Genomic DNA, 24761 nt, shown 5'->3' with positions numbered 1-24761 from the left:
GATTGTGGGCCAAAGCTTGCTCTGATGTTGTCGATCTTCTGCTTGAAGAAAGAGGCAAGGTCTTCAGAAGGAGATGAGAGGAGATGGAGGAGGTGCCGGGGGACGGAGGAGAGAGTTGAAAGTGTTGAATAGCTGTTTAGGGTTGTGAGATAGAGAGGATATGAGGGATGAGAAGTAGGTTTTCTTTTGCAGCAGTGAGTGCAGACTCCATAGTTCCTTTGCTCTTACAGTAGAGTGCTCCATAGTGTCTTTGCTCTTACACCAGAGTGCTCCATAGTGTCTTTGCTCTTACACCAGAGTGCTCCATAGTGTCTTTGCTCTTACAGCAGAGTGCTCCATAGTGTCTTTGCTCTTACACCAGAGTGCTCCATAGTGTCTTTGCTCTTACACCAGAGTGCTCCATAGTGTCTTTGCTCTTTACACCATACACCAGAGTGCTCCATAGTGTCTTTGCTCTTAGACCAGAGTGCTCCATAGTGTCTTTGCTCTTACACCAGAGTGCTCCATAGTGTCTTTGCTCTTACACCAGAGTGCTCCATAGTGTCTTTGCTCTTACACCAGAGTGCTTCATAGTTTCTTTGCTCTTACACCAGAGTGCTCCATAGTGTATCTGCTCTTAATTAGAGTGCTCTAAATTTTATTGCCCTTACAGTAAAGAATCCCTTATTAGAAAATGGAAGGCTGGACTATGCTACGGAAGTCACCCTCTGCTCTCGACTATTCTGAGATAATATATGTCAAACAATGACAATAAATTTGATTTTGTAGACATATGACCACACGAGGATATGCTTGATTATGGCTCTAATTCTTTATGGGTAAGGTTTGGGACATCAGATAAGTTCCTTTTAATAAATTAAAACACCCAATTCTACTTTCCCTTCATCTGTTGAGATGTAAATGGAGTCATTAATTAGAAGAGAACAGAACTAATGGTGAAATAAAACAATACGAACCTTATGTATTGTCGTCAATTATTACTATTCTGAGGAGGAGGATCACCAGATCACATCAATTAACATTTTCATTGAGTTTTCTTTTTTTTACCCAACTTTCAGGATTCTTCCTAATTATACACGAGAGGAATGGTGCGTTGCGTCAGCGGGGAGGGGGACTGATGTATATAAGATCAAAACTTCCGGAGAAATATGGGCAGGAGAACGAACATCATACTATGCCCATTGTACCAGAACCAAACAATGGCCAAAATAATCCCTAATTTTAAGAACGCCGCCAAATTCTAGAAATAAAGAAAGGTAAGTTCATAAAAAAAAAATTATCAGAAGAATTCAGAAATTTTACGGCTATTTTTAAGTGGTTTTTTTTACAGTTTTTTTTTTATAAAAAAAAACTACTATTATTTGAACCATCACTATTTGTTATTTTTATTATTATCATATTGTTATTAATTATTATTATTACTATTGTATTTAGCATTTTTAATAATATTTTTATTATTATTTCTACAATTTTTGAACAATATTCTTCTTATTTGTTTTTCTGATGTTTTTCTCTACAAGATTTTTCTCAAGACTACAGGTCAAATCAAAATTATACAACACCCCCCCCCCCAATTTGGTTATTAGCAAAATTTACAAAACTTTCTGCTGTTTTCAATAAAACAAGAATAATGTAGAAAATCTCTATACTAAAGGTTTCACCAAATTCAGCATGAAAGAATACCACGGTCTCAGGATTATTCACCCCTTTATGTAAAGTATCTTAAGCACGTAGTAGAGCTCCTCTGGCTGCTATAACCTGCTGCAAATGTGATGTGCAGCTGGTCACTGGTTTCTGGCAGTGTTCCTGGGGAATTGCAGCCTATTTTTCATAGTCAATGGACTCTAGGTCATTAATATTCTTATGTAGGTTTTCATGCTGCAATCATCTTCTTCAAATCCCATTGAAGATGTTCTATGGGGTTCAAGTCAGGCAAGCTGCCATGGTTCACTTTAGGCATCACAGCCCTACCACCATGCTTCACTGTGGGCATCCCTGCACCACCTCCATGCTTCACTGTAGGCATTACACACATTGCTTCACTGTGGGCATTAGTGCAACAATACCATGCTTAACTGAAGGCATAATGGCCCCACCACCGTGCTTCACTGTAGGCATCAAGGCCCCACCGCCATGGTTCCACTGCCATCCTTCACTGTCGGCATTACAGCACCACCAGCATGCTTTACTGTAGGCATTATGGGCACCACCACTATGCTTTACTGTAGGCATTATGGCACCACTGCTATGCTTCACTATAAGCATTATGGCACCACCACTATGCTTTAATTTAGGCATTATGGCACCACCGCCATGCTTACTGTAGGCATTACAGTACCCACCGTACTTCACCATAGGCATCACGGCACCACCACCATGTCTTACTGTAGATATTACAGCACCACTGGCATGCTTTACTGTAGGCATTACATCACCACCTCCATGCTTTGCTATCGGCATTACAGCACCACCACCATGTTTTACTGTAGGCATTACAGTACCACCACCATGCTTTGCTGTAGGAATTGCAGCACCACCACCATACTTGACTACTGCCATGCTTCATTTTTCTTCCTCTAGACATACAAGCTCCAGTTTTGTTTCGCTGTTCCACAAAAAATAATCTCAAAACGTCTGTGGCTTATTTATATGTTTTTTTGTATATTGGAGCTGACATTTTTGTACTCTTTGGTCAGTAAAGCGCCATGCTTTGGAGTTTAGGCATGGATACCTTCAGCTTAGTGTGCAAACTGAAACATCAGTGCCCACAGCCACCAAATCTTATTGCAGGTTTTTACAGTCACTTGGGGATTTTTTGACCTCCTGCTTCCTCAGGAATCTAGTGGCAGCCGGTGACAACTTCCTTTTTCTGCCAGGTAGTGTACCCAGTGTTCTTATGTGTTTTTTTTTTATCCTTTTCCTTGTTTGTGAAAGGCAATAATCTCGTAATGTTTTCTACCACTCTCCTAATAGCCCAAGAATATTAGTGACCTAAATGTCCCAACTGTGATGAAGGGATTTCCAGTACCTTGAAACACAATATTTAAATTTTAACAAAAATATACATAATGTAATTGTCCAGGCTCCATTTATTCAAGAAACATCGTGACAGCAATTTTACTATTATCATTTAATGTCCTTCAGCTCGATCTGGAGCCATGATGACTCTGTAGGATGATGGATCTTGTGCAGCCTAGATAGGTCCACCAGTTTCTTCTACGTCTAGATAGGTCCACCAGGGTCTTCTCCACCTTGATAGGTCCACCAGAGTTTTCTCCACCTTGATAGGTCCACCAGGGTCTTCTCCACCTAGATAGGTCCACCAGGGTCTTCTCCATCTTGATAGGTCTACCACAGTCTTCTCCACCTAGATAGGTCCACCAGGGTCTTCTCTGCCTAGATAGGTCCACCAGGGTCTTCTCTGTCTAGGAAGGTCCACCAGGTCTTCTCTGTCTAGGTAGGTCCACCAGGGACTTCTCCGCCTAGATAGGTCCACCAGGGTCTTCTCCACCATTATCTTGATAGTATCGGGTTGCTGTTCTTCCTCTTCGCCTCATTCCTTTTATTCTTCCAACCATTATGTCCTTCATCAGTGATGCTTTCTTCGCATGATGTGTCCAAAGTAGGCAAGTCATAGCTTGGTATTTTCCTATAGGATTATTTTCATGGTACATTGCCTGATTATTGTTATATCAATATATTATTATAAATATCATACTTCATGATTTACTTCCTTTAATACTCAGACTTTTAATTACCTTTTTCCCTAGAGGGAAGCTCAATTTTAATGAACAGAAGTTCAAAACTTTAAACAGGTAAGAAAATATGGCACTTCCATATCTCTTTGGCTTAGACCTAGGTAAAATGACAATATACTGTATATATATATATATATATATATATGTGTATGGATTCCTATTTTTCTAAATGTTTTACAAAGATAAATCTGAAATTTGTGCCGTGCATTTGTATTCAGCCCCCTGAGTAAGTACTTTGTAGGACCACCTTTCTCTGTTGCAATTGTATTCAGGCCCCCCCCCCCTTCCCGGAGTCAGAACTTTGTGGAACACCGGTGATTAACCCCCACCTTACCTGAGATAGATACCGCACCCTAATTGGGGTGCAGTACCCAGTGGCGACCAGAGCCTCAGGGTCACCACAGTCGCCCTGCTGGAAGATGAACCTATGCCTAGTTTCAGGTCTTTTGCAGCCTCTAACAGATTTTCATCAAGGATTGTCCTGTATTTAGCTCCATCCATCTTCCCATCACCTCTGAACAGCTTCCCTGCCACTGCTGAAGAAAAGCCTCCCAAATCAGGATGCTGCCTCCACCAGGTGTGACGGTGGGGATGGTGTTTTCAGGGTGATGTGCAGCGTTAGTTTTGTGCCTCGCACAGCATTCTGCATTTAACCCAAAAGGTTCAGTTTTGATCTCATCTGACCAGAGCAATTTCTTGCACTGGTCGCTGTGTCCTCTACATGACTTCGTATGGTTTCCTTTCAAAAATGTATTTAATTTTGCCACTCTTTCGTACAGGGCAGATTTGTGGAGTCTGTGGACAGATTCTCCCCCTGAGCTGTGATCTCTGCGGCTCCTCTAGTGACCATGGGCCTCTCGGCTGCTTCTCTCATTAGTTCTCTCCTCCTTGGGATGTCTATTTTGCCCATATCTTGTAGGTTTGCAGTTGTGCCCTACTCTTTCCATTTTTGGTTGGTGCTCCGTGAGATGTTCAGAGCTTTGGCTATTTTTGTTTTATATAATCTAACCCTGCTTTCCTCTTCTCCAAAACTTTATCCCTGACCTGTCCAATGGGTTCCTTGGTTTTTATCACAGAGCAGGGGCATTTATACAGAGACTTGATTACACACAGGGGCTTATATTTATCATCATCAGTCGTTTAGGACAACATTGCATCATTCAGAGATCCTCAATCAACTTCTGGAGTGAGTTTTCTGCACTGAAAGTAAAGGGGATGAATAATATTGCACGCCCCAATTTTCAGTTTCAGATTTTTCACCATAAAATTTAAATTTTTTATCTTTATGTTTGAAGCCTGAAATGTGGGAAAAGGTTGAAAAATTCAAGGGGGACGAATACTTTTGCAAGGCACTGTATATACATATATATGTGTTCATATTTCCTTTCTGTGTGGGAATAATGGAGTAGTATGAACTTAATCGGTGAGCAAACACTATGGACAGAACAGCGTGGTATAGCTGCAGAATCAGACTGTAAACAGTTTGTTTGTAGTCTGTAACCATGGAGACACATAAATCTTTATACAAGCAGTATATACAATATCGATAGGCGATTTCAATGAAGATTATTAGAACTTCCTACATTTCAAATGCTTTGGAGCAATAAAGAAAAACGTTGCAAAGGAGCACCTATTCTTTAAGATATATAAAAGCCCTGTAGGGCACACTGAGGGTTGTAGTTAGCTAGTCACAGGTTGGATCCCACTGATTTACGCCTTTTAGACTTATTGACCCTGGTCCTACATACAGTATATATAAACGTTCTATACATGTGTATTACAGGTTGACCGGTTCTTCTATAAGAATGTGTGCGGGTAACGAGTCCACCGTCACAGAATTCTTCATTCTTGGATTTAAGAACATAGAAAACTTTAAGTTCTCCCTTTTCGTTCTATTTCTCCTGACTTATATTGTGATTCTGCTTGGAAATGTCTCCATTATCATATTGGTGTCCACGTGCCACCACCTGAAGGTGCCCATGTACCTGTTCCTCCGCAATCTCTCGGTGACGGACCTCTTGTTTACCACCAATATTATGCCTTACATGTTGTATCTCATAGTGATGGGAGGAGGGGACATGTCCATCACCGGATGCTTCATCCAGTATTATGTGTACTGTGGCTCCACCTTTACTCAGTCCCTGATCCTTATGGTGATGGCCTTTGACCGGTACGTGGCCATTTGTCATCCTTTGCACTATGCGGCTCTGATGAACCACAAGCTTTGCCGGCACTTCATCTTCTGGCCATGGGCCATTTGCTTTGTCCTGTTCCCCATTGAAATCGCAATGTTATTCCAATTACAGTTTTGTGGCTCCAAAATCATTGAACATTACTTCTGTGACTTTGCTCCCATCATGGCCATAGCCTCCTCGGATACGTCCATAGTAGAGATGGAAGACCTCATATTTTCCATCCCACTCATGCTCATGCCCTTTGTGATGATCACCGTCTCCTATTTCTGCATTGTCATCTCCATCCTCAAGATTACGTCCATGGCAGGACGGTGGAAGGCGTTCTCCACCTGCAGCACGCATCTCACCAACATCTTCATCTTCTACGGGACACAAATTACAATCTATATGTTCCCAGTTGGTGAAGATACTTTCTATGGGAAAACAGTAAAATCATTGTTGTACACGGTGCTGACACCTTTCATTAACCCCATCATATACACTATGAGGAACAAAGAGATCAAGAGAGCCATGCAGAAAATACTGTATAAAAAGAGTAAAAGGACTTCTCCTATATATCCCATGTTCAGCTAAATGTAAAAAAACCCTAAAATATATTAAATAAATGGTGATATCAGAATGCCTAGTGTGTTTGTAGTGGAAATATTGGGTGTTTCAATTCTTGTTTTCCATTATAGAAAGCTAACAAGACATAAAGGTTGGCTCACAAGATGGGATGGCCTGAAAAGAGGTGGCCATTTCTGGAGCCATTGTATCACTGAAATTGGTGCATAGACCGGTCATTGAGGACAAACAAATAATCCCAGCAACCAAGTAGACCCAACAGCCAAACAGACCCAACAGCGAAACAGACACACCAACCAAATAAACCCAAAAACGAAACAGACCCAACAACGAAATAGACCCAACAACGAAACAGGCCCAACAACGAAACAGACCAAACAACCAAATAAACCCAACAACGAAATAGACCCAACAGTGAAATAGACCCAACAATGAAACAGACCCAACCACGAAACAGACCCAACCACGAAACAGACCCAACAGTGAAATAGACCCAACAACAAAATAAACCCAACAACCAAATAAACCCAACAACGAAACAGGCCCAACAACGAAACAGACCCAACAACGAAACAGACCCAACAACCAAATAAACCCAACAACGAAATAGACCCAACAACGAAACAGACCCAACAACGAAACAGACCCAACAGTGAAATAGACCCAACAACGAAACAGACCCAACAGTGAAATAGACCCAACAACAAAATAAACCCAACAACGAAACAGACCCAACAACCAAATAAACCCAACAACGAAACAGACCCAACAACGAAACAGACCCAACAACGAAATAGACCCAACAACGAAACAGACCCAACAACCAAATAAACCCAACAACGAAATAGACCCAACAACGAAACAGACCCAACAGTGAAATAGAACCAACAGCGAAAATGACCCAACAGCAAAATAAACCCTACAATGAAACAGACCCAACAATGAAACAGACCCAACAACAAAATAAACCCAACAACCAAATAATCCAACAACTAAATAAATATGATGAAAATCGATTTCTTGGCCAAATTTGAAGATCACTTCAATTGTCCCTAAAGTCGGTGACTTCAGCTGACGCCTCCCATGGAATATGACCTGATCACAGATGATTGGTGGAGTAATAGCCAGAGCCGCAGCTCATCTGGAGGGACTGTGAAAGGCAGATGTGCATGGACTTCCTCTCTCAGGTTTTGTGTGCTAGTTCCCTTCCTTGTAATATCCTTCATGTTGTCATGACTAGTCATTGTATGTCTCAAGTAAAACAGTTAATTCTCCCACAAAGTCTCAGTGCTGAAAGTTTCTGCTGAAAGTTGAACTATACAACAGGTTTCTTCAGGGCCGGATTATAGGCGGGGCAGACGGGGCTCCAGCCCAGGGGCCCCCACCAAAAGAGCTTTTAAGGGGGCCCCCACCATACTTGGCACCTGTCAGCATTTTTTTTTCTTCACACCCTCTCCCCCTCCGTAAAGACAGTCTAATAAATCAGCTGTGTTTTCGGGGGGGGGAGGCGCGGGGTGTTGAAGCACCGCTATTTATTTGTATCTGCGTCTTTAAGACGCAAAAACAAACTGCGGGCACAGGACGCTGATTGACACCGGAAGTACCAGCGGCCGCTTGTACTTCCGGGGTCAGGTGTGCTAATGCTCCCTGCTATGTGCTGCGGCCGTACCCAGCGAGGGGCGGGCAGCTGTGTGTGTAAGAAGCAGTACTGTGTGTGTGTATATATGAATTGGAGCAGTCTGTGCGGCCCCCCCCAGAACTATATGGGTCCCCCAGAGCGCTATGTCACCCATCGCAGTAATGAGTACACCACCAGAGCTGTTTGCCACTCCAGTAACGTCTATGCCCCCTGCCCCTCCTGTGATGTATATACAGCAGTGCTGTCAGTGTGCAGTCATGTCTGTTAGTGACAGCCATCGTGAAACAAAGCCACATGTCCTGAAGGAATTGGACGGAAACAAGCGGAGAGGTGAGTGAAGCTGCTGGCGACTTCCCCATATTAATACCTGTAAGGGCTCATGCGCACGTAACTGCTGAATATTCTGCAGCGATTTGACAGCACATGTGCGCGTCAAATCGCTGCAGAAACACTGTACAATGGATGCAGTTTTTCTGTACAGAAAATCCGATTTCATGTGCTCTGGCTGCTTCCCCCGCCATAGACAGAGTGGGAGCTGCATCCATAGCGCACGGAATAATTGACATGCTCATTTTATGAACGCACGGATTTGGGTCAACATTTTAGCACCCAAATCACTGCGTTCATAAAAGCAATGTGCGCACGTATCATGCACAATCTACATAGCTTGTATAGGGGACGCAGAACGCATGCATTTACACTGCAGTGCTATACGCAGTGTAAATGCATGGAATTACACAACGTGCGCACGAGCCCTAATGCGTCTGTGTCTGCATGTGTGTCAGTGTACATAACTGTGCATATATTTGTCTGTTTATATGTATTTTTCTGAATTTGTCTTCAAATATGTATATGTATGCCTGTATGTGTGTGTGCGTGTCTGTGTGTGGATGGGGTCCACTGAGACTCTTTCACCCGGAGGCCACAAAAACCTGGAGCCGGCCCTGGCTGCCTTAACATTGGGATCAGTAAAAAATGTGAGTAAAGCTTTACACGCTACAATATATCTAACGATGTGTCACGTCGTAAGTGACGCACATCCGGCATCGTTATGATATTGTAGTGTGTGACAGCTACGTGCGACCCTGATTGTGCGTTAAAACGTTGATTGCTGACACGTCGCTCATTTTCTAAAAATTGAACGTCTGGTTGTTCATCGTTCTTGAGGCAGCACACATCGCTCCATGTGACACCCCGGGAACAATGAACTGCAGCTTACCTGCATACTGCCGGCAATGCGGAAGGAAGGAGGTGGGCGGGATGTTTACGCCCCGCTCATCTCCGCCCCTCCGCTTCTATTGGCCGGCCGCTGTGTGACGTTGCTGTGACGCCGAACGTCCCTCCCACTCCAGGAAGTGGATGTTCGCTGCCCACAGCGAGGTCGTTTGGAAGGTACGTGTGATGGGGGTAATCGTTTGTGCGACACGGGCAACAAATTGCCTGTTCCGCACATATGATGGGGGCGTGTGTGATCGCATACGAGATCGAAATGTGTAAAGCAGCCTTAACTCTACTTTCCGTGTATAAGTGACGGCTGTGAGTGATCCTGGACTGTATCTGTATTGTAGTACTGTAAATCTGAATGTGGCAGAACAGGATAAATGTTCATTGGATTTCTATCTAAATGCTACAGTTCGGGCTCTACTGTTATGGCTAAAAATGTTAACGTTATGGGGCCCCCACCAGATTTTCTGCCCAGGGGCCCCCACCAACCTTAATCCGGCCTGGTTGTCTTTGACACAGAAAGAGGAGAGCACAGTGTACGTAGCTACAAGGAATCATCCGGAGGTGGACATCTACTGTATGCAAGTAAGAACCTCCCCATATACAGGCAGTCCCCGGTGACAAACTAGATCCGTTCTGTAGCTTTGTTCATAAACCTCATACGTATGTAGGTAGACACACCTCACTGCTCTCCATATAGTCTTCCTCTTCTCGTTGCCAGTCACGTCGCATTCTGTGGCCACTTCATGTTGACGTCACAACGTCATGATGAGCAGTGACTTATGGAAATTGGGCTTGTCCTGAAGTCTTGGAGATGCGGTGCACAATTGATGGAAAGAACAGGACCGGACGGCATGCGGCAGGGTAGCCTATGAGATATTAGTTTGTTTTTGTAAACACCTCACCGTCATGTCCTCTTCTTTCCTTCGTTGGGTGCACAACCTCTCTGACATCCTCACTATAGGCCAGGACTTCTGGCCACATCCATGCCAGAGCTTACTGTGCGTCATAAGGTTGCAATGACATGATGTTATGACGTGTGGCGAGTTCCGACCTATAATGAAGATGGCGGAGATGAAATGGGCTCCACGGCAGGAAAAACAAGTAGGATCCGACGGCGGCTGGAGAGGTCAGCAGTGAGGTGAATATAGATTTTTTCATTTGAAATTATTCCTGCTAAGGACTCGCATAAATGCAATTGAGATTAGTGGGTGAGGATATAGCAGACGGCCATGCTGAAGCCTCATTATAGATGTATGGGGATTTCTTTTTTTTTTTTTTTTTTCAGGAAGAGTTGAATTATTTAGTTGAATTTATTTAGATGAATGCTGTGGCGCGCAGCCGGGAAGAGGGGAGCTGTGGCGCGCAGCCGGGAAGAGGGGAGCTGTGGCGCGCAGCCGGGAAGAGGGGAGCTGTGGCGCGCAGCCGGGAAGAGGGGAGCTGTGGCGCGCAGCCGGGAAGAGGGGAGCTGTGGCGCGCAGCCGGGCAGAGGGGAGCTGGGGCCCGCAGCCGGAAAGAGGGGAGCTGTTGCGCGCAGCCGGGCAGAAGGGGAGCTGGGGCGCGCAGCCGGGCAGAAGGGAAGCTGGGGCGCGCAGCCGGGCAGAAGGGAAGCTGGGGCGCGCAGCCGGGCAGAAGGGAAGCTGGGGCGCGCAGCCGGGCAGAAGGGAAGCTGGGGCGCGCAGCCGGGCAGAAGGGAAGCTGGGGCGCGCAGCCGGGCAGAAGGGAAGCTGGGGCGCGCAGCCGGGCAGAAGGGAAGCTGGGGCGCGCAGCCGGGCAGAAGGGAAGCTGGGGCGCGCAGCCGTGGCAGAAGGGAAGCTGGGGCGCGCAGCCGGGCAGAAGGGAAGCTGGGGCGCGCAGCCGTGGCAGAAGGGAAGCTGGGGCGCGCAGCCGGGCAGAAGGGAAGCTGGGGCGCGCAGCCGGGCAGAAGGGAAGCTGGGGGCGCGCAGCCGGGCAGAAGGGGAGCTGGGGCGCGCAGCCGGGCAGAAGGGGAGCTGGGGCGCGCAGCCGGGCAGAAGGGGAGCTGGGGCGCGCAGCCGGGCAGAAGGGGAGCTGGGGCGCGCAGCCGGGCAGAAGGGGAGCTGGGGCGCGCAGCCGGGCAGAAGGGGAGCTGGGGCGCGCAGCCGGGCAGAAGGGGAGCTGGGGCGCGCAGCCGGGCAGAGGGAAGCTGGGGCGCGCAGCCGGGCAGAGGGGAGCTGGGGCGCGCAGCCGGGCAGATGACATGCTGCGAGTTGTCCTTTTGAGACAGGTTAGAAATCACTGATTTAGAACAATCATTAACTCACAATTATCTCCTTAATGAAGAGTTTAGGAAACTACAGATTTTTATTATTGGTTATTCGATCCTAGGGGGCGCTGTTTCATGACCTGATTACTCTCAATTTTCGCCTTCTGATATTAATTCTACTCTTTAGAGGAGATGGATCGTGTATTGGTCGTCATTTCTGCCTCATGATAACTGTAAACCCAAATCAGATAGAGAACCAACATGGCAGAAGGACACAACTGGAAATAATAGTGGGATTTTTCCAAAAATGCTTTATGCAATCAGAGTCTTCAACATTTTCTATAAAAATCCAGTCCACATAGAAATGCAGCCCATAACTATGTGCATAGAGGGAGGGGGTGTCCTACAGATTTCAGGGGTGGCCCCAGGTCCTGACGTGGTGACCCATACATCAGACATTGCAACCGTCCGCTGTCTAATGTGATCCTCTACCCATCCTCCATCTTGTCTTCATGGCAGTTCAGGCTTAGGTCTGAGAGGTTAATGAGAGTAGAAGGGGTGTCCGGGGGGCTGGCAGGGCCGGCTCGCTGCTCTCTGCTGGCCACCATAGCATGTCGGATGCAGCTGACCCACTGCTGTTTATTAAAGGAATCATTGGCTTGCAAGGTGTGAGCTTGCCCACGCGAGCGATCGCGAAAACTTACACGGAAAAAGTTTTTTGCTGTAAAAAAAGAAAGAAAAAAAAACCATAAAAAAGTAGAACAACCAAAGAACAGACATCGAAACATGCGTGTCCTGCCTTCTACCTCGTTCATTGGCCGCTGTGAATGCCCCTCGGATGGAGCCGCCCACCCGCACCTCTCCATCAGGGAGGTCCTCCAGGACCAGTTCGGGCAGAGGGATCGGCTGTCGATAGACCTGAAACTCCAGATGACCATTGTGGGTCACCAGGCGGGTGAGGACAAGGATCGTCTCAAACAAGAAGACATGGAGCCTCTAGAGGGAGAGGATGAAGACAAGACATCCACACGTCACACTCGTCATTACATACAATGGCTACACCATGTACTAATGGCAGCTTAGGTCAGCTTAGTGGTGAGCGTTCAGAACGTTATCTGTGAAGCCTCCTGGACCTAACGGAGGTCACTGATCTCATACCTGGCCTTTGTTGTTCTTCAGCTCTCCGTGGCACAGGAGGAGACGCGAGCGAGACACGTCCTCTTCGCTCTGGTTTTCGTACAGGTAAGACAGTCTGTTCCTATAATATTCACACTCTGCTTCCCCGGCCTTGTGGTTTATCATACTAATAATGTCTTGGATGACGGAGACCTGGGCAAAAAGTAAACCAGATGAGCACAACACCAGAGGCCATACAGTAGACATGTCCACCTGCCAGGAGATCACTCACGGCCTGGCTCAGGGCGGCGTGGTCGGGGTGCTCGGGCACCGTGTGCTTCAGCAGCTCCTTCAGCAGTAGAGGATACTTCACCAGTCGGCTCCGGGGAAGATCGAGGAAGCTCCATACGTCAAGTTTACGACTGAACGCAGACTCTTGGCAAAGCTGAAGGAAGTTGTGCACGGCCGGATTACGTCTCTTGTGGTCCAGCAGAGCTTTGGCAGCTACTTGGTTACAGCAATAGGCTTTATAGGCGTGAAGGCAAGGAAGCTGTGGAGTATATATGTATACATTACCGGAAGAAAACGGGCGCAAACACTAATGGTGCTGCATGCTGGCGCTGCATTGTAAGTCCACCTGCCGTTATATACTCACCCAGTTCAACATGGTGGGCCCCATCTGGTCTACAGTGCCATCTTCATGTCGTAACTTTACCAGGCGATCAAAGAGATCTAAAAGGGAATATACAAGAATTAGTCATCAGCAATGGAGGAGGACGGGGGTCACAACCTGCAGAAGGAGGAGTCCAATGTACCCAATATACCTACATACATTACAGGCACATGGACAGAGCGCCCCCACACACAGCCTGGAGCACAGCGCCCCCCACACACACAGCCTGGAGCACAGCGCCCCCACACACACAGCCTGGAGCACAGCGCCCCCCACACACACAGCCTGGAGCACAGCGCCCCCACACACAGCCTGGAGCACAGCGCCCCCACACACAGCCTGGAGCACAGCGCCCCCACACACAGCCTGGAGCACAGCGCCCCCACACACAGCCTGGAGCACAGCGCCCCCACACACAGCCTGGAGCACAGCGCCCCCACACACAGCCTGGAGCACAGCGCCCCCACACACAGCCTGGAGCACAGCGCCCCCACACACAGCCTGGAGCACAGCGCCCCCACACACAGCTGGAGCACAGCGCCCCCACACACAGCCTGGAGCACAGCGCCCCCACACACAGCCTGGAGCACAGCGCCCCACACACAGCCTGGAGCACAGCGCCCCCACACACAGCCTGGAGCACAGCGCCCCACACACAGCCTGGAGCACAGCGCCCCCACACACAGCCTGGAGCACAGCGCCCCCACACACAGCCTGGAGCACAGCGCCCCCACACACAGCCTGGAGCACAGCGCCCCCACACACAGCCTGGAGCACAGCGCCCCCACACACAGCCTGGAGCACAGCGCCCCCACACACAGCCTGGAGCACAGCGCCCCCACACACAGCCTGGAGCAGAGCGCCCCCACACACAGCCTGGAGCAGAGCGCCCCCACACACAGCCTGGAGCAGAGCGCCCCCACACACAGCCTGGAGCAGAGCGCCCCCACACACAGCCTGGAGCAGAGCGCCCCCACACACAGCCTGGAGCAGAGCGCCCCCACACACAGCCTGGAGCAGAGCGCCCCCACACACAGCCTGGAGCAGAGCGCCCCCACACACAGCCTGGAGCAGAGCGCCCCCACACACAGCCTGGAGCAGAGCGCCCCCACACACAGCCTGGAGCAGAGCGCCCCACACACAGCCTGGAGCAGCGCGCCCCACACACAGCCTGGAGCAGCGCGCCCCACACACAGCCTGGAGCAGAGCGCCCCCACACACAGCCTGGAGCAGAGCGCCCCCACACACAGCCTGGAGCAGAGCGCCCCCACACACAGCCTGGAGCACAGCGCCCCCACACACAGCCTGGAGCAGCGCCCCCACACACAGCCTGGAGCACAGCGCCCCCACACAGCCTGGAGCAGAGCGATCCCACACACAGCCTGGAGCAGAGCGCCCCCACACACAGCCTGGAGCACAGCGCCCCACACACAGCCTGGAGCACAGCGCCCCCACACACAGCCTGGAGCACAGCGCCCCCACACACAGCCTGGAGCACAGCGCCCCCACACACACAGCCTGGAGCACAGCGCCCCCACACACACAGCCTGGAGCACAGCGCCCCCACACACACAGCCTGGAGCACAGCGCCCCACACACACAGCCTGGAGCAGAGCGACCCCACACACAGCCCGGAGCAGAGCGACCCCACACACAGCCTGGAGCAGAGCGACCCCACACACACAGCCTGGAGCAGAGCGACCCCACACACACAGCCTGGAGCACAGCGCCCCCACACACAGCCTGGAGCACAGCGCCCCCACACACACAGCCTGGAGCAGAGCGACCCCACACACAGCCTGGAGCACAGCGCCCCCACACACAGCCTGGAGCACAGCGCCCCCACACACAGCCTGGAGCACAGCGCCCCCACACACAGCCTGGAGCACAGCGCCCCCACACACAGCCTGGAGCACAGCGACCCCACACACAGCCTGGAGCACAGCGCCCCCACACACAGCCTGGAGCACAGCGCCCCCACACACACAGCCTGGAGCACAGCGCCCCCACACACAGCCTGGAGCAGAGCGCCCCCACACACAGCCTGGAGCACAGCGCCCCCACACACAGCCTGGAGCACAGCGCCCCCACACACAGCCTGGAGCACAGCGCCCCCACACACAGCCTGGAGCACAGCGCCCCCACACACAGCCTGGAGCACAGCGCCCCCACACACAGCCTGGAGCACAGCGCCCACACACAGCCTGGAGCAGAGCGACCCCACACACACAGCCTGGAGCAGAGCCCTTACACACAGCCTGGAGCAGAGCGACCCCACACACACAGCCTGGAGCACAGCGCCCCCCACACACAGCCTGGAGCACAGCGCCCCCCACACACAGCCTGGAGCAGAGCGCCCCCACACACACAGCCTGGAGCAGAGCGCCCCCACACACACAGCCTGGAGCAGAGCGCCCCCACACACACAGCCTGGAGCAGAGCGCCCCCCCACACACACAGCCTGGAGCAGAGCCCTTACACACAGCCTGGAGCAGAGCGCCCCCACACACAGCCCGGAGCAGAGCCCTTACACACAGCCTGGAGCACAGCGCCCCCACACACACAGCCTGGAGCAGAGCGACCCCACACACACAGCCTGGAGCAGAGCCCTTACACACAGCCTGGAGCAGAGCGCCCCCACACACAGCCTGGAGCACAGCGCCCCCACACACAGCCTGGAGCACAGCGCCCCCACACACAGCCTGGAGCACAGCGCCCCCACACACAGCCTGGAGCACAGCGCCCCCACACACAGCCTGGAGCAGAGCGACCCCACACACACAGCCTGGAGCAGAGCCCTTACACACAGCCTGGAGCAGAGCGACCCCACACACACAGCCTGGAGCACAGCGCCCCCCACACACAGCCTGGAGCACAGCGCCCCCCACACACAGCCTGGAGCAGAGCGCCCCCACACACACAGCCTGGAGCAGAGCGCCCCCACACACACAGCCTGGAGCAGAGCGCCCCCACACACACAGCCTGGAGCAGAGCCCTTACACACAGCCTGGAGCAGAGCGCCCCCACACACAGCCCGGAGCAGAGCCCTTACACACAGCCTGGAGCACAGCGCCCCCACACACACAGCCTGGAGCAGAGCCCTTACACACAGCCTGGAGCAGAGCGCCCCCACACACAGCCTGGAGCACAGCGCCCCCACACACAGCCTGGAGCACAGCGCCCCCACACACAGCCTGGAGCACAGCGCCCCCACACACAGCCTGGAGCACAGCGCCCCCACACACAGCCTGGAGCACAGCGCCCCCACACACACAGCCTGGAGCACAGCGCCCCCACACACACAGCCTGGAGCAGAGCGCCCCCACACACACAGCCTGGAGCAGAGCGCCCCCACACACACAGCCTGGAGCAGAGCGCCCCCACACACACAGCCTGGAGCAGAGCGCCCCCACACACACAGCCTGGAGCAGAGCGCCCCCACACACACAGCCTGGAGCAGAGCGACCCCACACACACAGCCTGGAGCAGAGCCCTTACACACAGCCTGGAGCAGAGCGACCCCACACACACAGCCTGGAGCACAGCGCCCCCCACACACAGCCTGGAGCACAGCGCCCCCCACACACAGCCTGGAGCAGAGCGCCCCCACACACACAGCCTGGAGCAGAGCGCCCCCACACACACAGCCTGGAGCAGAGCGCCCCCACACACACAGCCTGGAGCAGAGCGCCCCCACACACACAGCCTGGAGCAGAGCCCTTACACACAGCCTGGAGCAGAGCGCCCCCACACACAGCCCGGAGCAGAGCCCTTACACACAGCCTGGAGCACAGCGCCCCCACACACACAGCCTGGAGCAGAGCCCTTACACACAGCCTGGAGCAGAGCGCCCCCACACACAGCCTGGAGCACAGCGCCCCCACACACAGCCTGGAGCACAGCGCCCCCACACACAGCCTGGAGCACAGCGCCCCCACACACAGCCTGGAGCACAGCGCCCCCACACACAGCCTGGAGCACAGCGCCCCCACACACAGCCTGGAGCACAGCGCCCCCACACACAGCCTGGAGCACAGCGCCCCCACACACAGCCTGGAGCACAGCGCCCCCACACACAGCCTGGAGCACAGCGCCCCCACACACACAGCCTGGAGCAGAGCGCCCCCACACACACAGCCTGGAGCAGAGCGCCCCCACACACACAGCCTGGAGCAGAGCGCACCCACACACACAGCCTGGAGCAGAGCGCACCCACACACACAGCCTGGAGCAGAGCGCCCCCACACACACAGCCTGGAGCAGAGCGCCCCCACACACACAGCCTGGAGCAGAGCGCCCCCACACACACAGCCTGGAGCAGAGCGCCCCCACACACACAGCCTGGAGCAGAGCGCCCCCACACACACAGCCTGGAGCAGAGCGCCCCCACACACACAGCCTGGAGCAGAGCGCCCCCACACACACAGCCTGGAGCAGAGCGCCCCCACACACACAGCCTGGAGCAGAGCGCCCCCACACACACAGCCTGGAGCAGAGCGCCCCCACACACACAGCCTGGAGCAGAGCGCCCCCACACACACAGCCTGGAGCACAGCGCCCCCACACACACAGCCTGGAGCACAGCGCCCCCACACACACAGCCTGGAGCACAGCGCCCCCACACACACAGCCTGGAGCACAGCGCCCCCCACACACACAGCCTGGAGCACAGCGCCCCCACACACACAGCCTGGAGCACAGCGCCCCCACACACACAGCCTGGAGCAGAGCCCTTACACACAGCCTGGAGCACAGCGCCCCCACACACACAGCCTGGAGCACAGCGCCCCCACACACACAGCCTGGAGCACAGCGCCCCCACACACAGCCTGGAGCACAGCGCCCCCACACACAGCCTGGAGCACAGCGCCCCCCACTCACAGCGTGGAGCACAGCGCCCCCCACACACAGCCTGGAGCAGAATGCCCCCACACACAGCCTGGAGCACAGCGCCCCCCACACACAGCCTGGAGCAGAATGCCCCCACACACAGCCTGGAGCACAGCGCCCCCCACACACAGCCTGGAGCACAGCGCCCCCACACACAGCCTGGAGCACAGCGCCCCCACACACAGCCTGGAGCACAGCGCCCCCCACACACAGCCTGGAGCACAGCGCCCCCCACACACAGCCTGGAGCACAGCGCCCCCCACACACAGCCTGGAGCACAGCGCCCCCACACACACAGCCTGGTGCAGAGCGCCCCCACAGCATCCAGGGTCAGAAGCTATGGCGCGCACATATACTGTGATGCACCTTGGTGTAATGGTGGCAGCGTCTCCACACACAGCCTGGAGCACAGCGCCCCCCACACACAGCCTGGAGCACAGCGCCCCCCACACACAGCCTGGAGCACAGCGCCCCCCACACACAGCCTGGAGCACAGCGCCCCCCACACACAGCCTGGAGCACAGCGCCCCCCACACACAGCCTGGAGCACAGCGCCCCCACACACACAGCCTGGAGCACAGCGCCCCCACACACACAGCCTGGAGCACAGCGCCCCCACACACACAGCCTGGAGCACAGCGCCCCCACACACAGCCTGGAGCACAGCGCCCCCCACACACAGCCTGGAGCACAGCGCCCCCACACACACAGCCTGGAGCACAGCGCCCCCACACACACAGCCTGGAGCACAGCGCCCCCACACACACAGCCTGGAGCACAGCGCCCCCCCACACACAGCCTGGAGCACAGCGCCCCCACACACAGCCTGGAGCACAGCGCCCCCACACACAGCCTGGAGCACAGCGCCCCCACACACAGCCTGGAGCACAGCGCCCCCACACACACAGCCTGGAGCACAGCGCCCCCACACACACAGCCTGGAGCACAGCGCCCCCACACACAGCCTGGAGCACAGCGCCCCCACACACAGCCTGGAGCACAGCGCCCCCACACACAGCCTGGAGCACAGCGCCCCCACACACAGCCTGGAGCACAGCGCCCCCACACACAGCCTGGAGCACAGCGCCCCCACACACAGCCTGGAGCACAGCGCCCCCACACACAGCCTGGAGCACAGCGCCCCCACACACACAGCCTGGAGCACAGCGCCCCCACACACACAGCCTGGAGCACAGCGCCCCCACACACACAGCCTGGAGCACAGCGCCCCCACACACACAGCCCGGAGCACAACGCCCCCACACACACAGCCTGGAGCACAGCGCCCCCACACACACAGCCTGGAGCACAGCGCCCCCACACACAGCCTGGAGCACAGCGCCCCCACACACACAGCCTGGAGCACAGCGCCCCCACACACAGCCCGGAGCAGAGCGACCTCACACACAGCCCGGAGCAGAGCGACCCCACACACACAGCCTGGAGCACAGCGCCCCCACACACAGCCTGGAGCACAGCGCCCCCACACACAGCCTGGAGCACAGCGCCCCCACACACAGCCTGGAGCACAGCGCCCCCACACACAGCCTGGAGCACAGCGCCCCCACACACACAGCCTGGAGCACAGCGCCCCCACACACACAGCCTGGAGCACAGCGCCCCCACACACAGCCTGGAGCACAGCGCCCCCACACACAGCCTGGAGCACAGCGCCCCCACACACACAGCCTGGAGCACAGCGCCCCCACACACACAGCCTGGAGCACAGCGCCCCCACACACACAGCCTGGAGCACAGCGCCCCCACACACAGCCTGGTGCAGAGCGCCCTCACAGCATCCAGGGTCAGAAGCTATGGCGCGCACATATACTGTGATGCACCTTGGTGTAATGGTGGCAGCGTCTCCAGGATGCTGAAGATCTGGGCGAGTTCCTCCTGAGTCATGATCGCCAGCTTTAACATTGGCTCATAGTAATTCTGAAAAATACAGAAAACAAAGGTTTATAAACAACGCTCTGATGTGGGGTGAAACCAGAACAGCACTGATACAGGAACAGCCCGCACCGCTGCCCAAAGGGGCTCGAGGGGGGACAGCATGACTAGGAGGGTGCGAGGCCACTGGGGCAGCAGAGGGTTAATGTGGAGTTTAGCACTTGCAGGGTGGAGCTTAGAGTCATTTAGGGCAAGGGGGAATTGATTGGTCCTGGGCACTGGGGGGGGGGTTGGGGTGTAGGATGGGGGATGGTTTCCTATATACTGTAGCTCAGGCTGAGGGATGGTCTTTTCTACCTAGACAGCGTCCTGAATCGTTTGGATCCCGAAGATTGCCAGGATGGAGGGCCTCATGGAGCAGATGAAGAGGATGGTGGAACAACAGGGACAGCGATGGCTGCAGGAGCACCTACAGCAGTGCTCTGTGGACGGCAGTGGTGTAGAAGATTCTGCGACCCCCCAGCCTCCGAAGCGGCAGAGAAGATCAAGACCACCCGAACGCCTCAGCCCGGAGTCCACACCCAGGAGCCAGCGGCGGACCCGAAGCAGCAGAAGACCATCGGCGGCAGCGGGAGAGCCAGAAGCGACGGCATCCAGAGGCCTGGTCCGGAAGCCTTGCCGCAGGAGGCAGCAAGGTGGCGGTGCGGTGAGTGACGCCGCCCTCCCCTCCCCTTCCGGGTTGCGGCGCGAGCCGATGATGCATGCGTCACGGCCGCGTGACCCGGTGGCGCGGTCACGTGGTCCAGCGGCGCGGTCATGTGACTCGGCACCCGTGTCAGCTTACCCAGAAGTGACGTTGCGTAGTCCCGGGGCGTCCTTCGGTAACCCGGAAGTGACATTGCAGGATCCCAAAACGTCCTCTAGCGTCCCGGAAGTGACATCACTGGATCCCAGCGCGTCCTCCGGTGACCCAGAAGTGACGTTGTGGGGTCCCAGCGCGTCCTCCGGTGACCCGGAAGTGACGTTGCGGAATCCCAATACGACCTCCAGTGACCCGTGGGTGACGTCACGGGACTACGGGGCGTCCTTCAGGGACCCGGAAGTGGGTAGGTGGACCTCATCCCAGGACTTGCGGCCTGTGCGGTATCACAGGGCTTCGGCGGCGGTGACACGGAAGCCGCCTGCTTCCACAGGGTCTGGACGCCGGAGGGAGTGGAGGAATGGCCCAGAGGGAGACAGGACATCATCGAGGGCAGGAGGATCTAGCGGGGATGCTGTCCGGCATGCCCTTTGCAGTTGTTCAGAACTACGACAGTCGGAGAAGGGACCGCAGAGGAGGGCGACGCGGACGTCACAGTCACCAAAAGTCGTGGACGGATCGGGTCGCAGGTTGAGCTGTCAGAATGGTGGGCTCCCTGGTCCTGGGTCTTTTTCAGAAAGCGACATCAAAGACGTTTCTGGTGGGGAGGAACCGACTAGAGTGCGACGCGGAGAACACGTGACGGCTGTTCCGGGACCTGCTCGGAGTCAGCCTAGTGAGAACACAGTTACCCCTTTTTCTAACTTTACGAACGTGGACGTTGTGGGTGGCGTGTCTGGTGGCACGAGTGGCGTGCAGGGTGTGAATTCGGTTCCGGGTGAGGGCAATTTGGTGTCCGAATTATTGCGATTGGTCAGGGGTTTGTTTACCCCTGTGGGGGGTCCTAGTACGGTATGGCAGGGTAAGTCTGGCGTGGCAGGGCAGGGTGGCGCGTCGGTATCTAGCGATAATGTGGTTAGCGTTCCGGTTGTGGCGGCACCGATTTCCACATCGGCGACTGCAGTGGATGTCGTTCGGCGGGATGACAAGGCGAGAGGAGAGGTTGGTGTGTGTCTTGATGGGCCGCTATGGGCGCACCTGAAACAGGAGGTTAGAGAGAAAATATGGAAAGATGAGTATGTGGAGATTTTTTCTTTGCTTCCGCTCGAGAGGTTTAACCTTGATTGGGTTACGCCCGATGACAGTGAGGAAGAGCGGCGGCGTTATCGGCTCATTCCACGCACGTTTCAGAACTGGCTGCAAGCTTTTGCGATATTGGCTAGCGTAGTAGGGGAAAAGGCCCCTGACAACTGTTCGGCGCTTTTTTGTTATTTGGATTCCATACATGACGCATACAGAACTTATGGGGGGACGGCTTGGCTACGCTACGACGAGCAGTTTCGTCAGCGGAAGGCAGTTACGCCTAGTCTGAGGTGGGATCACAGGGTCATTAGTTTGTGGATGCGGCTGATGACTGCGCCGAAGTCAGCCCTGCAGTCCTTTCCCAGGAATTCCGGCGGGGGGCCATCTGTCGCCTCGTCTGGACCCAAAAAAGGGGTATGTTGGCAGTTCAATGAGAAGGGATGTCGTTTCGGGTCCACTTGCCGGTTTAAGCACGAGTGTTCGGGCTGTGGTGGCGCCCATAGTTACCTCAAGTGCTTCAAGAAGGGAAAAGGGAAGGCCGCAGAGTCTTTCTCAAAAAGGGAGGACTCCGGTGAGGGTGGATCGGATGGTGCCATGTTTAAGTAGATACCCCGACCAGGAGGCGGCGGAATTGTTGCGGGAAGGCTTTTTAGTTTCGGTTTTAAAATTCCGTCGGTTGTTGAGCCTTGCGAGATCCCTCTAAAAAATATACAGTCGACCCACTTACATAAAGAAGTAATTTCAGAGAAGTTATGCAAGGAGGTGGAACTAGGGCGTATGGCGGGGCCATTCGATGACCCTTCGTTGCCCAACTTAATAGTTTCCCCGTTGGGGCTCGTCCCTAAAAAGGAAGCTAATAAGTTTCGGCCTATTCACCATTTGTCCTATCCTGCCGGGAAGTCAGTGAATGATGGTATTGACCCAGAGCTCGTATCTTATGTCCGTTTTGACAAAAACAGACAAAGGCACCTTTCCGCCTTTTGCCGGTACATCCAGAGAGTTGTTACCTTTTGGGGTATTGGGGGGAGAACACGTTTTATGTGGATTGTTGCTTGCCTATGGGACGTTCCATTTCCTGTTGTTACTTCGAAAAGTTCAGTTATTTTTTGGAATGGGTGATTAAGAAGGAGGCGGGTTTGGATTCAGTGTTGCATTACCTGAACAATTTTTTGTGCATGGGGCCTGCAGGATCTACGCCAGGGGTCTCAAACACGCGGCCCGCAGCTTCTTGCGGCCCGCAGGCCCGTGGACCCGGTAAAGATTGCGATCGATGCAGGGGCCGCAGCCGCCAGCTATTTATTTCAGCTTACAGTTTTGCCTTTGCCGCGCCAAGTGAAGTTCTCGCTGCAGAACGCAATAACAGCCGCCTGCCAATCAGAGGCAAGCACCTGCTGCATATGACCTCAGATACTTGCCTGTGATAGGCCAGTGGCTTTTGTGCAGTGAGAACTGCTCTGCACGCGCCGGCAGAAAGTTCAGCGGTGACAGCAGCTGTGATCAATACCGGGTCCACGTGCCTGCGTGCCACCGACGGAGAAGTGAGAAGAATGTTTTTGAGTGTGTGTGTTTCTGTTGGTGGCTGAGGCTGCACAGGGTGTGTGTGTGTGTGTGTTAGCTGAGGCTGTACAGGGTGTGTGTGTGTTAGCTGAGGCTGTACAGGGTGGGTGTGTGTGTGTGTGTGTGAGTCTTGCTATCTGAGGCTGCACAGGGTGTGTGTGTGTGTGTGGCTAGCTGAAGCTGAACAGGGGGTGTGTGTGTTAGCTGAGGTTGCACAAGGTGTGTGTCTGTTGCTAGCTGAGGCTGAACAGTGTGTGTGTGTGTGTTAACTGAGGCTGCACAGGGTGTGTGTGTGTGTGTGTGTGTGTGTGTTTTGCTAGCTGAGGCTGCACAGGGTGTGTGTGTGTGTTAGCTGAGGCTGCACAGGGTGTGTGTGTGTGTGTGTTAGCTGAGGCTGCACAGGGTGTGTGTGTGTTGCTAGCTGAGGCTGCACAGGGTGTGTGTGTGTGTGTGTTGCTAGCTGAGGCTGCACAGGGTGTGTGTGTGTGTGTGTTGCTAGCTGAGTATGTATTAGCTGAGGCTGCACAGGGTGTGTGTGTGTTGCTATCTGAGACTGAACAGTGTGTGTGTTGCTAGCTGAGGCTGCACAGGGTGTGTGTGTTAGCTGAGGCTGCACAGGGTATGTGTGTATGTGTACGTGTGTTTTGCTAGCTGAGGCTGCACAGGGTGTGTGTGTTGCTAGCTGAGGATGAACAATGTGTGTGTGTGTGTGTGTTAGCTGAGGCTGCACAGGGTGTGTGTGGGTGTGTTTTGCTAGCTGAGGCTGCACAGGGTGTGTGTGGGTGTGTTTTGCTAGCTGAGGCTGCACAGGGTGTGTGTGTTGCTAGCTGAGGCTGAAAAGAGTGTGTGTGTGCGCGTGTGTTTTGCTAGCTGAGGCTGCACAGTATGTGTGTATGTTTTGCTAGCTGAGGCTGCACAGTGTGTGTATGTTTTGCTAGCTGAGGCTGCACAGTGTGTGTGTGTGTGTGTTGCTAGCTGAGGCTGCACAGTGTGTGTGTGTGTGTGTTGCTAGCTGAGGCTGCACAGTGTGTGTGTGTGTGTGTTGCTAGCTGAGGCTGCACAGTGTGTGTGTGTGTGTGTTGCTAG

The 24761-nt window shown here is 53.9% G+C and overlaps 2 protein-coding genes across 2 annotated transcripts in view; one reads left to right on the top strand and one right to left on the bottom strand.

The window, feature by feature from the left end:
• Positions 1 to 5563: 5563 nt before the first annotated feature.
• Positions 5564 to 6526, top strand: LOC142251912 (olfactory receptor 11A1-like). Its single transcript, XM_075324961.1, has one exon. It carries the CDS (start codon positions 5564 to 5566, stop codon positions 6524 to 6526), a length of 963 nt encoding a protein of 320 aa, XP_075181076.1.
• Positions 6527 to 11900: 5374 nt separating this feature from the next.
• LOC142251626 (rho guanine nucleotide exchange factor 3-like) overlaps positions 11901 to 24761 on the bottom strand; it is a 31300-nt gene continuing 18439 nt past the window's right edge. Inside the window, exons 7-12 of the mRNA XM_075324596.1 lie at positions 20125 to 20221; positions 13376 to 13452; positions 13013 to 13270; positions 12763 to 12933; positions 12411 to 12600; positions 11901 to 12325 (exon numbers count right to left, since the gene is read on the bottom strand). Coding sequence (XP_075180711.1) covers positions 12093 to 12325; positions 12411 to 12600; positions 12763 to 12933; positions 13013 to 13270; positions 13376 to 13452; positions 20125 to 20221 — 1026 coding nt within the window. The 3' untranslated portion in view covers positions 11901 to 12092. The remainder of the gene's footprint in view (positions 12326 to 12410; positions 12601 to 12762; positions 12934 to 13012; positions 13271 to 13375; positions 13453 to 20124; positions 20222 to 24761) is intronic.

Source organism: Anomaloglossus baeobatrachus, chromosome 9, assembly GCF_048569485.1.
Source record: "Anomaloglossus baeobatrachus isolate aAnoBae1 chromosome 9, aAnoBae1.hap1, whole genome shotgun sequence".
NCBI lineage: Eukaryota > Metazoa > Chordata > Amphibia > Anura > Aromobatidae > Anomaloglossus > Anomaloglossus baeobatrachus.
Note: the sequence above shows the minus strand (reverse complement) of the source record. Positions and strands in the feature narration are given on the sequence as shown.